General features: G+C 33.4%; 1 protein-coding gene across 4 annotated transcripts in view; it reads right to left on the bottom strand.

Moving 5' to 3' along the window:
• The window catches only part of LOC145297565 (aquaporin AQPAe.a-like), a 197,610-nt gene that overhangs the window by 124,684 nt on the left and 59,412 nt on the right, over window positions 1-13,514 (bottom strand). For all 4 annotated transcript variants that reach the window (XM_080143579.1, XM_080143577.1, XM_080143578.1 and 1 more), the window contains exon 2: window positions 11,070-12,301. In XM_080143579.1, the coding sequence (XP_079999705.1) occupies window positions 11,070-11,723 (654 nt within the window). In that variant the 5' untranslated portion in view covers window positions 11,724-12,301. The remainder of the gene's footprint in view (window positions 1-11,069; window positions 12,302-13,514) is intronic.

Here is a 13,514-nt window from a genome sequence, read left to right as displayed (position 1 = left end):
GCTATGTTCCAAAATTCATAATGTTCGGTTAATTAGTTTAGAAGTGAATCGTGCATATATAAATACATAAACATATGCACATACGTCACTTTAGATATAGATAACGCTAACTTGACTATTTTATTTGTAGAAAAATATTTCCACATAGTGGATCGATTTGCTCCCAAATCATCGATTATTTTTCAAATGTCAAACAAATAGATCGATTTTTTCGCTATCAATGCATTCTTGTTTTGTTTTTCTGTGGAAATGGGTGAACTCTTATGGGCATCAGACATTTTTAAAAACGTACGAGGCACATGCGCTTATAGACAGAAAAACGCGCGCCCACAATGAGATAACGTCTCTAAGAATATGGAAAAGAGTTATAATGCTTCAATTATCTCCTAACGTAATGGAAATTGACTCCCTTATGATGCGAGTAGGCACACTTTCTGTTTGTTTATTTCTTTCTCGTTTTCTGACGGATATTTGCTTCTCTCTCTTCCTCTCCACCCAAATCCAAATTATATATAAGTGATGGTTGTGTAGTTCCAACGAGAGAAAAAAATGTATATTTAAAAGAGTGTAGCCATCAATAATTGTGGGGTTTTCAGACTTTTATCATTTTTTATTTTAAAATATTTTTATAACGCGTTTCAAGCCTTGTTCAGCTCTCTTCAGATATTTTTATATAAAGTTTTTTTAAAGTGAAAGTTTGAAATGTCATTTTAGAATAATATATATATATATTACGAATAAAAACGTAAAGATAATAGAGCTTATTAAATACACGTTGCTTCTATAATAAAATAGAGGTACAGTTAAAAATTATTGCAAAACTCGTAATACTCAGATATAGGGAAAAAACAGTTGCAGAGAAAAATAACTTTAAAAAAATAAACAAACATTAAAAAAGACATATGAAAAGAAAAAAAAGAAAAAAAAAGAGGAAAAGCAACGAAAATGAAATCAATATCAATTTTAAAGAGTAAGCGAAATAAAGGAAAAACAAAAAGGAAAATGAAGACTAGAAAAGGAGAACAAAAGAAAAAAAACAAGTAAAAAGAAAAGAAAGAAAAAAGTGAAAGGGAAGAAAAGAAAAAAGAAAAAAGGGAAAAAAGAAAAAAGGAAAGAGAAGAAATGAATAAAGAGAAGATATTTTGATATATTGAATCAACTAAGAGATCAACATTTCGAATTGAAAGTTGAATTGTTGTTGATATGATGATGTTGATTGGTTGAAATTGCGAAAATTGTGGCGGCAATACGGAAGCGAGGCTGAGTAGGCTGCATTATTTAAAACAAATTAAAAGCGGGTTCAGCACACTGCTCACACAAGATAGTTGTAAACTAGGCGGAAGAAGCCTAAACTTTCAAGAATCAACTTTACTAAAAGAACTGACACACACACACACACACACACACACACACGATAAAATTCAGACTCAAATTCGCACCCCTATTGGGTCTTATTTACATACAACCAAATCTTATTTTTAACAACATTTGATGGAACCTCCTGATATTAACTCTCTGTAACGAAGAAGACCTTATATTTTCATTGTAAAATTTGCTTTCGTATAAATTGTACTGCTTGAAGAGGTCTCTAGTTACTGGTAGCTAACTAACCGAAACATGCTCATAACTGTGTAGCAGCATATTACTGCTTATCCAAAAACAAATAAAGAATGTATATGCAAATAAATAAATATATATTTTTTGCACGAATTTACTTAGATATAGAGTTACAGAAAACTCGGTATATTCCTCATTCTAGGTATAGAATAGATTATTTGATCAACTGTAAGAATTGTGGTTCCTATCGTTTGAAAGTTAGTTTTGCATATTCATGTAACAGTGAAAGTTCGATCTCTATTGGCCAATAGTTTGAAGTTAAACTGTAGGTTAACAATACAACAAATGTAGTTTGTAATTTGTTCTCATATTTACACACATTCGATCGATTAGAAAATGCAACCTAGTAAGAATACTGCGATAAATTCCTTACGTGAAGTGATAATGAACAAACTAGACAAATCGCCATTTATATATATATATATATATATATATATATATATATATATATTTACATTGGAAGCTTATTGATAGAAGACGTTACCTAGTTATATTACCTACTAGTAGGCCGCCCGGCGTTGCCCGGTCGTAAAATATATTTTAATTAATGCAAATTTCTGACTTTTTATAAACAGAAATAGTTTTTTTTTTTTTTTTTAGTTAATATTAAACATAATTTTTTTAAAAGGAATTTAACGTTAACTAAAAAAAGAAGCAACTGAGACATGTGCATGCGAGTATTATGTTTTTCTAAAAGAGATCGCAACCAAAACCTAAAGACAGCGAGTCAATTACGATAACTATTAGACCAGCATGGCGCTATCTTTTAAAAGGTGTTTTCAAACGACTTATTCTTAAATACTCTGCAATGTGAACTATTCGCGCATGCGTATTCGTGAAACAGTGAGCAAACATAAATATCTGATCACTCTCACGTACCAATTTTAAAATTTTTACCCCTTAGCAGCACTTTTTTTTTCTGGATGAAAAATGATCAAAGAGTTTTCCACATGCCTGAATATTCTATATACCAAAGTTCGTCTGTAGATCTAAATTCGTTGAGTATATAGGTTGAGAAGTGTCCTTACACACACACACACACACACACACTTATTGATATATGGATGGATAAGAATTAATGCTTGGATAAATTTTTCGATTTTTTTATGCAAGTTTTTCTAAGTATAAGTTAACTGTAGAAAATATGAAACAAGATATAGAACAATGCAAGTTGTAAGATCTGAAGAATTCGACACTCATTAAAATATCAACTTTATCATAAAAACCAATAAGTATAACATTATATGTACACACAAAAACACATTTATACACACGTGTGTATAAAATTTAATCAATAGGTATTAAATATCAATTAATAAATATTTTTCCAAATTTTAGTTTCTCTGGAAATTTTTAAAAGGTTTGGTAGGGTATGATATATAGGTACAATCTTTCATTTGGAATTTTAAATATATCAGATTGAACTTTATCGTGATTACACACCAAATGAAGCAATGTCCTCTGAATTTTAATTTCTTCTTAAGACATCTTAAGCTTAAGTCTTAAATTTGAGACGTTTTCTGCAAACAAAATCATGTAATAAACTTTTATCAAAATTAGAATAAGGATTATTGACATAAAGTTTAGTATTGATTATTATATCTTAATTTTAATATTCGCAAGTGGATATAAAAAACGGTGCAACTGCAAAGCTGTTCTCTTGGTGAAATTTATTTTACCCGTCCTAGGTCGGGTATTCTTCTAGATAGCAATGAAAATTTAAAATCTGTTTACACTATTATACGAGGAGAAATTGAAAGATAAAATACCAGAAAAAATGTAAATTAAAGACCGTGCAACAGTTACTTCAACGAGTAAGTCATCAGTTAAGAATGGCAGAGGCAAGAAAACAACGATCGCCAGGAATCGGGGTGGGGGAGTTAGCTTTGTTTGGATTCAGTATCGATATAATTGGAGCGTTTTAATCGGAAAAACGTTTAAGCTTCTCTAAAAGTCATTTATTCGCATTTCAAGAAAGTAGAATAATATTCACATATCAAAAACCAAGACACGAAAGCCATTTATATTGGGGATCGATTCGTGGGAATTCCTTAATCGGGGTTCATGATTGAAATAAAGCGCTAAAAAAAAAAAAAAAAAAAAAAAAAAAAAAAAAAAAAAAAAAAACGCGGGAAAATGGAGAATAGATGGAAAGACGCATAACGGTGGTGTCCGCATGCTCATAAGAGAGTTAAGGGGGGGGGGCGTTGTTTTGGAATGACTGCCAGTGGAAACGGTATCATCACAACGTGTTGTGAACATTGCTTTCTTCCGAGTATTGTCAGTCAATTGAGGATGGGGAGCGAAAAGGAATGAGGGAGGGGGACGGGCAGATCGAAAGCAAAAAAGGTAAACATGTTTTCGTTTTGCGATGATTAAAGGAAATTATTTGCATTGCAGGTTGGAAATATGAAAGAGAAAGACAGATAGAAAGATAGATATAGAGAGGAAGATTCTCTCTCTCTCTCTATATATATATATAAAGAGAGAGAGAGAGACAGAGAAGGGGGATATAGCTGGGCTGGATATAAAGCGAGAGAGATAGAGTGATAATATAGAGAAAAAAAACACACTGTGAAATGAAAAATAAAGACAAAAAGAAATCAGTAGATGAGTTAAAGAAAGTAAGGGAATAGTTTTATTGGAAAATAAAAGTAAACATAGGAAACGGGGAATATTAAAAAAAAAAGAAAAGAAAAACGACAGAAAAAGGGAAGAAAACATTAAGTACTACGGAGAATGTAAAATAAAAACGAAATTATATATATATATATATATATATATAAATGCATTTGCAAAACCGAAAACAAAAAAATAGAAAAAAAATTTTTTTTTCATTTATTTTAAAATAAATTAACATTTTTTTGCTTGAGGTCACCACTTATCAAGACCTGAAGGCCACTCGAGGATGAGGGTTAATGGATGTAAGGTTATACTTGCAATAAGATGAAGAAAAATATAATTGTGTTTGTAACAATAAACAGACAAAAAAAATCACGGAGAAAAATGAAAAAAGAAAGTAAGACATAGAAATAGTTTGGAAGTCAGCTAAGTAAGAAGAAAAAAAATGGCGTAAAGTAAAAAAAAAAAAAAAAAAAAAAACCTGCGAAGTAATAAAAAAAAGAAGAATTGATGGAATGTAAAAAACGAAAAGAAAAGTTGAAAAAGACGACAACAGCAATAAATCAAGAGAACGAAAAGAATTTTTAAAGAAAACAGAATTGATTAAAAAAAAAAGAAAATTGGAAGAAAAAGTAAACAGTTAAGAATGAACATATTTTCTATTGTTTTTAGAGGGGTGATAGTTATTGTTAGCTATAAGGTTTAATATTTTTATAATAAATAACGAATCTTATTTTACTATTATAATTAATGGGTAATATATATATATACCCTATGTATTATATTTTTAAGGGTTTTTTTCTTCATTTAAATTTAAATTCAGGTGCAAATGGAATACATTAATATAGTGGAAACTATTATTCTGATTATTATTAGTATTGTATAAGTTTCTAATAATTTAATTTGTTCGTCAACAATATAATTAAGAAATAAACACATGAATATGAATCTCAACACGATCCTCATGGATTATATCAAAGTTATTCTATAAGGAGCAGCGGCACTCGCCGTAGGTAGGTGAACCGACTTTCTCCAAAGGAGAAAGTGTTAAGGGAATATGAAATTCACAAGTGGTCCCCAGTCGCTTGTATATCTCCGTGAAGGGTGATGACAATATTATTGTGTGTGTGTGTGTATGCAATTATTGCAAGGAAGTAACAACGTCCTCCTACATACAGCACCTGGTATTCCCAAATGGTCACCCATCTGGTTCAACGTTCCTTAACTTCTATGATCTAGCGAAAAAGAATGCGTCAACATGATTGTAATGTGTTCCCGGCACATTTTTATTCTATAAGATCGTTCGTGGCTCATATATTTGTACTTGATATTTGGGGTTTAGTAAAACAAACGTTGTCCATCATTCTTCTTGAAAAATGTTTGGTTATCAGAGAGGTAAGATGAAGGGCATCTGTTGCTTCATTTTGTTGAATCCCCCACGTTGACCAATTCACTTGTTGCGCTGCATTAACCCGATTAAGTTCCAGGCTACCTAAATTTTTACTATTTAGTTGAAATTTGAATAACTAAAAATGGGTTAGAATGCACAAACTGCAAGGAAAAAGTTATTTTATTTAGAAAACGAAATATTGATTTCCCTATAAATAAGACACTGGACACATGATATATATTTTAGAAATCTAGGGGTTATACTTTAGAGATAAAATTTACACATTATTGTAAGGAGCAAAGCAGTTCACACAAAGCGTTACATTGCACCTTTTGGTAATAAGTTAATGACTTATTATTTCAAGACTCATTCATATAAGTTCATACATCATTAAACAAATAGAATTTTAGTAAATTTCACAAGAATTTTTTAAAAGGTTCCAACAACTCTCATTAGAAAAGTTGACGGATATAGATGAATTTTATTTTTTCCTTTCAGATTAATTATACAGTAAGCGGTACTATTATATATTTTAAAGATTAAAAAAATCCTATTTATAGGACTGTGTGGTCTAATGGGTTAGCTTAAATATTGTTTTTATTTTGAATAAATGCCCACATGATGACTGAAAACCAATGTTCGAGTATTGCCGCTGCTGCTGCTTTAGTAATAAAACTTAAGCACTGTCCGTGCGTGAAGCCTCTTTAAGTGAGGAAAAGTAATTACGCTTTCTTAGCGACTGTAGCAGAAACAAGCAAAGAAGAAGAAGAAGAAGAAGAAAAGAAACTTTTCAGTTATTAGTTATATGTGCTTGTTTTACAAGTATTTCAATAAAATGTGCTCTGATGAACCCATTGCACTTATGCCTCCTCGAAAAACCCGCTTAGCAACAAAATCACACTCCCTCCACTGTTGAGGTCCCTAAATGTCAGAAAGTTTTCCATTCAAATAGCTTCTTCCCTAGAACAGCTAGACTTTGGAATTCTCTGCCTGCTGCCTGCTTCCCAAACTGTACTGATATGCAGAAATTCAAATGCAACGTAAACCAACACCTTGATCTTTCTTATGCATGGCCCCAATTAGTAACCCGTTATGTACAAGTGGCAATATACCTTGTTTGGCGATGAAGGTGAGTAAAAAAAAAATAAATAAATAAAAATAAATAAATAAAAGTTTACAACGCGTTAGACTAACACAGAATAATTGTTTTCATTTGGTCTTATTTCTCTTACATACATATGATTTTCAGAATGTGAGAGATTGTATATAATAAATTCCACAGCCATGGCTGTGGAATTTATTATATATATACATTACTTTTTATTCAGTTCTACATAAACATTTGGGTATCACTACACATTCATGAGTATGCTTCAATCAACTAGTTGTAACCAACTAGAGAACTTATCAGGAGATGTTGCTTTTACAAAAGTTCAGTTCTTAAGCTAACATACTCATAAATGTGTAGCGATAACCAATTGTTTTATAAAAATAAATAAAAAGTACATCTTTCTTTAACTTGGTATTGAGCACTCTTGCACAAATCTGAATTATATTGACCTGGAATAATATATATATCTACAATTATATAAATGCAACTTTGTGTGCGCGAGTTCGTTCCTTATAGATTCTGAAACGGCTGACCAAATTTTCTTTAAAATCTACAGAGCTTTAGTGCGTAAGTCTGGGAGTGATCTTAGTTAAGTTTTGTCTTGGAATGCTCCCCGATAATTATCGATAATCGAAACCGTTATTTTAAATTATCTACCATCGGTAAAGCCATTTTTTTCTAAGTCGTCGCTTAGCAACAATGATAGAACAATGGGCCATGAAAATTCTACTGCGTGTAAGTTGATTTTTTTTTTTTTTTTTTTTTTTTGCCTGACAGGGTCTGTAGGTTCAAACCCCGCAGTAAATTTCTTAATGTGTTTTTTTCGTTAACTGGAAAGAAGTTTATATAAAATAATTTTATAAAAGAAACAATAGGTTCTCTAGAGTGCAATGTAGAATAACATTTTTTTGGACTAAGTAACTGCATGGAGGCATGTGAAGCTTCTTCCCGGGCGATTCCACGTATTTCGATGACAATAAAAGTATAGGAGGGTGAAATATTCGTTAGTCACCATTCCATCCCGGGCAACGTTGGGTCTCCCTGTCAGTATATATATATATATATATATATATATATGTGTGTGGATGCTTTTATCTTTCTATGTATAGGATTTACTCCTAAACCATTTAGCACATTGTGAATTTTGGAGCACAGGTTTTATGCATTAGAGTGGGCAAAGTGGACTATATTCAATTGAATTTAGTGTTACGCAAAGGATGTAAAGCTTTTTATAAAAATTTAGATACCTTCGATGCTTTTGAAATTTTTACAATTAGGTATTAGATACCAATGAATAAAAATTCCCCAAGTTCCAGTTTCTTGGATTAAATTAAAAGGGGTTTTAAGCGCAAAATATGAACACCATATTAAAATTCAAGTATTTCATATCTGCATTATATTTGTATCTATAGTCATTAAATACTAATTAAGCATGATTCCCTCCCTGAACTTTAATTTCTTATTAAGATCTCTTAAGCTTAATTTTTTTTTTTTTTTTTTTTTTTTTTTTACATTTCTTGAATCAAATCCATATATGGAATTTAATCGAGATTTGAATCAAAATTCTAGATCTTATTCTCATTATATCTTGATTTTAATCTTCGTAAGGAGATAAAAAACTGGTGTAAAACTTTCGTTCATGGAGTTAGTTTTACTCGTCCTGGGACGGGTATTCTAGTTTATTTATAGCTTATAACATTCCATGCATATATATGCGCACATACAGGAACGACTTTCTCAAGCGAGATATTTGCAATAGGATAATCCCATAAATTTGACCGCCACTAGTGTCGTCGGCATTTATACATTTTATTTTTCGCCACTTACGAATCATAAACTGTGTCGCTCATTTCCGGAACTCACTCGCAGTTTTTCCGTCCAATGCTCGAAACTAACTCCGTAAGAACTGAAACCCTATGCCTGTCCACTCGGCACAAACACCAATATCGCTACATTTTATAAATAAAAGGTACTTTGTCCGCATGTGTGTGTGTATGTGCGAGTTCGTTCCTTATAGACTCCGAAAAAAAGTTAAAAAATGTACGTAATGTGCTTGAGAATGTTCTTAAGTATTTTTTTTTTATAAAAAAAATCAATAATCGAAAAAATTCCATTAAAAAAAAAAAAAAAATGAACAATCAGATCCTAACTTAACACTTATGCAGTCTAACACCGCAAGTGTATTTGAAAAGTTTTATCACCGCACTAGCAGAAGGGACAAATGTATAAAATCAACAGTAGGTTCTTTGATAAGAAAGGCGCGCGTTCGAAATGAATGTTTCTGTTGAGAGCAGTCGAACCATGATACTTGTATTTTAAATTTTAATTTAAGTTCGTGACTAGAGCAGGCAATCATTAGATTTGATCGGCGAATGGACGAATTCACAGACTTCGGTGACAATAAAAGTGTTGGAAGTGTGGAACATTTTGCGATTGTCCAAATTCAATCCCGGGCAATGTTGGGTCTTCCTGTTAATAAAATATAAGAATTAAAAAGAAGAGGTAGCTTAGTGTTATGCGCTGAACACAAAATAACGTTTCCCATTTAATCTCGAGCAATGTCTGGTCTTCTTGTTAAATTTTTCATAAAGTTTCATATGATTTTTCAAACGAGGAATTGCTAAGGACTTCTGCTCCCCCTTCCCCCCGTCGAATCTACGGTATGTCCCGCCAGCTTTTAAATACTTAAGCGAGATGGCAAGCGTGTACCCCCAAAGGTCGAAAATACGGTACTGCATACGGTATCTTCCCTCTGGAAAACCGGAAAAAATATGGGAATCGCAGTAATTTCCGCAGGAAAGATGCCGTAAAAAGAGATGAGGGTTTGTATTTGGTTGCGCAAGTCTCGTAGGAAAATAGTTGCTGGAAGTGATTGGTCTTAGAGCACAACTGCTGCTGCAATTTATAGCTCGAAGTGCCATCAGATTCCTCGAAGGAATCTGAAATCATGTACTTTTGGGAGCCAATCAATAAATATTCCGAAGTGCATCTGCATCACCACTAAAAAAAAAAATAAATAAAAAATAATTCTTGGTACACAAACCAAAAGTGTTAACCCACTCTTTTTTTTTTATATGCGGCATAATCATGTTGATACACTGGTTCTTAATAGATTAAGGAAGTTAAGCAACGTTGAGCCTGATCAGTATCAGATGGGTGACTATTTGGAAATTCAAGCTGTTGTATGTTAGAGAACGTCGACATCTCCCTGTAAAAAGTACAAAAACCTAACGTCGTCATCTTAACCGGACTATCTATGCGACTGAGGACCGCGTATGAACTTGATATTCCCAATAAATTCTATGTATTCTATTTACTAACTCGCTAGCTTTTTGTGACGGAATGGAAGTGTACTCTCGAATAGATTTATCCAACAATCAGCTGGTATGGACACCTGTGATTATAAGATTTACAAAATATTACTGGTCGTAATATTCTATGTATTATCCCATCTAAATAGGAATTGCTCAATATACAGGATAGAGCAAATAAAGCAAATTGTAGTGATTCAATGAAATTTAAAAAATCTTTTTATTCAAATCAAGGATTTTTTTATTATTCTAAGTAAGACAAAGAATACTTTAGAAATTTACACATCTTGGTCTTTATTATACGAGGAGAATTATTCATTTCATGAGGAATGGGATATCTTATTTGAAAACTTTATAGAAGATATTTTCAGCTCATGTACATATATAATATAACGAGGAAATAATTATTTTACTAATATGTTGAAAAGCGGCTCTGTATATTTTTCATCGACAACGTTTTAAAGGTAGCAAATAAAACATAAGAGGCTTCCAGAGCACTGTATATGAAATCATCCTTTTCACCTTACCCGCTCCAATAGGAGTAAGCCTTCTCCCCGGAGAGATCTGATAAGTATAATTACAGTAACAGTGCCCTGGAGGCCTCGTTAGTTTTACTTGTTAACGCCGGCTCTAAAATGGGCCATATATATTTTTAGAGTGAAAATTTATGATTTAAATAAGAGCATTGAACTTTTATCATCAAACGTGCATGCTTGGATTAAGGCTGTGTGTGTGTTAAGTAAAAAAACTATATATAAAGGATACGATATTGGGCATTTTTATACAATCACTCCCGTCTCTAAACCGTGAGGTCAGTGGTAGAGTGAAAGGAGTTGTTTCTATTTTTATCAAGTTTTTCAGCGTATTTACACGTAGTTTTTAAAAAGTAAGGTTCCAGCGTGGTTCCACCGCCACTAAAAATAAGGGAAAACGCCAAAACCGGAAAGGGAGCGATTCTATAAAATTACTAATAATTCAAACAAAAGTGAAAGGAAGGAAAATGTATGCGTCTACTTACACAGGCCAGAATGTTGACGACGACAATGATACCGATGCCAAGTGGGATCGAACCCGAAACGTCTTTCCTACCGTGGTCAATCATGGAGAAAGCGGCGAAGAGCAAGAAGAAGGTGACGATAAATTCCATAATAACAGCCTGCAGGTCACTCATGTCAATATCTGGTTTGATGGTGTGCAACTTGGCGTGCATTGTGGTCGGACAGAGCACTTTAAGCATATAGGCGCCGGCAATGGCCCCGAGAAGCTGTGCGGCCACATAACTGAGGAATCGAATTAGACTGATGTGCCTGGTGACCAGAAATCCGATACTAATGGCCGGGTTCACATGTCCACCGCTGACGTGGAGAAAAGTCATGATAATGGTCGCAATGAAGAAGCCGGCCAGGAGCGCAACGTGAAGATGGGAAGGTCCGCCTTCCTTGTTCGGGTTGTGCATTAGCGAGCCAATGATGAGGAACACGAGGAAAAAAGTCCCGATCACTTCGGCCAAGAAGGCCTTCCAGAAAATCGTGGAGCGCACGTCATCCAGTTGGGCCTTCATGCTCTCCCGTAAGTATCCGCTTAGACCTTTTAAGGTGCAGCAGTTCGACCTCGAGAAACTCGAACGTGATATAGTTGAGGTTGCGGTAGCGTTCGGAGCACTCTGGCTCATTCTAAGACAAACCTCCTCGAACTAGCGGTCGTTCGGAGCGTAAAAACACGTCGTGCGCACGCCCTGTTGTTGTCGAAAAAGCAGTAACGCACGCACACACTAAGCTTGACTGTTAGCAGTAGTAAACTTACAATGTTTTACCTCCTCTTTCTGATTGATTCTCTTTAATTGCTATACTTCCCTTTTTCTTTATTTCATTTATTGGATCAGATCCCTATCTCCTTATATGTATATGATTCCCTTTTGTACTACTCTTAATAAGGGCTAATCTTAATATATTTTTTTTCTTTTCTAAATTTAGTGAATATTTTTTTTTATATCCCGCTACTCTGACGCACACTTTAATGTGCTTTTCTGACAATGCTATTGGTTAGCTGAGCGGCGCGTATAACTTTCACTCTCTCTTTCACTGCGTTTCCGTCTCTCGTCGTGTGGTTCTACGTGTGTGTACGAGTGTATGTTGTTAAAGGGCGGCACTCTTTCAATAACACGATGTACCAGTCGGCAGCTGCTGCGCAGTAGTCGTATGTTCCTGGTTTTTTCGAGGATCTGCACACGTGTTTCAAGGAAGCGGCAATCTAGAAAAAATAAATAAAGTGTATATTCATTTTCGTGACGTGTTAAATGTAGGTGTTCAATATGAGGGTGGGGAAGGCTTGTCAAATTAATCTAAATGTAGACATTATTAATAATTCAAAAAACGTATTATTACCATTAATTTGAAACTTTGAATTAAAATGTTGGAGTTTTTAAATTGACTTTAAAAAATCGATAGACAAGAAAGAAAAAAAAAATGGTTCTCGGCAAACTAAAATAAAAAAATTCACTGATAACTCGTACACAAAGATTCCCGTTTTGTTTTCAAGTATATCAACTCTTTTCGGGTTATTTAACGCTGAATCCAATAATTTTTAAAGTATTATTTTATTTATTTATTTATTTTTTGCTTGAAGCTCTTGATATCTTCAAATATTTATTCATGATGTTCGGTTGTTTTGTAGAGGAAAGTTGTTTGGTACTCATGCAGAGAGTGATCCGTGCTGAAATAATCTTATTTAAAAAGCCATTCTTAACATGGGGAGGGGAGGGTGTTTTATACCTATTCTGTACTTTAACTACTTTAAGCTTACAATTGAAAAAAAAAAAAAAAGTTTAAACGTGGAAATACGATTTAAAAAATAACGCAGATCACTCTGCATTAGCACCAATTGTGTTTTTGTTTTTTTTATGGCTTTGCAGAACATGGTTGAGTTTTACAAAGGGAAAGGGGAAAAACAATAACATCAATGTTTGGTGTAGGTTAAGAAGCCATTATCTTCAAACGGTCTGATCTAGTAGCACAAGACTTACAAAGCATAGACTACCCAACCGCACTAAAAAGACAAACTAAATCAATACCATTGAGAATATGTTAAGATAGCCTACAGAGTAAATGTGGTATTTTGGTGGTGAATGAAATAAAAATGGACAAATGACGAAAAATGAAAAAGAGGAATTGGTCAAAATGTCTCTAGTGAAGAGTAAGATAGCAAAACAATAACCTCCCCACCCCAATACCCACACTTTCGATGGCCTTGTGCTTAATGTGCAAATGCAATCAATTTCTTAAATTGAAACTATGGTATCTGCAAAGAAAGAAAGAATTCCTTCTCGACTAGCGTAATTTTAATCCCATTCACAGAGTCCCGCCTGTTTCGGAGCTGGATAATTGCCACATTAAAAAGCATCATGGTATCTAATTTTACTCATGTGGGGGGGGGGGGTACATAATTAAATGCGATAATTTTTCTT

This window comes from Euprymna scolopes, chromosome 18 (genome assembly GCF_053919585.1).
Source record: "Euprymna scolopes isolate OS-2025 chromosome 18, ASM5391958v1, whole genome shotgun sequence".
NCBI lineage: Eukaryota > Metazoa > Mollusca > Cephalopoda > Sepiida > Sepiolidae > Euprymna > Euprymna scolopes.
Note: the sequence above shows the minus strand (reverse complement) of the source record. Positions and strands in the feature narration are given on the sequence as shown.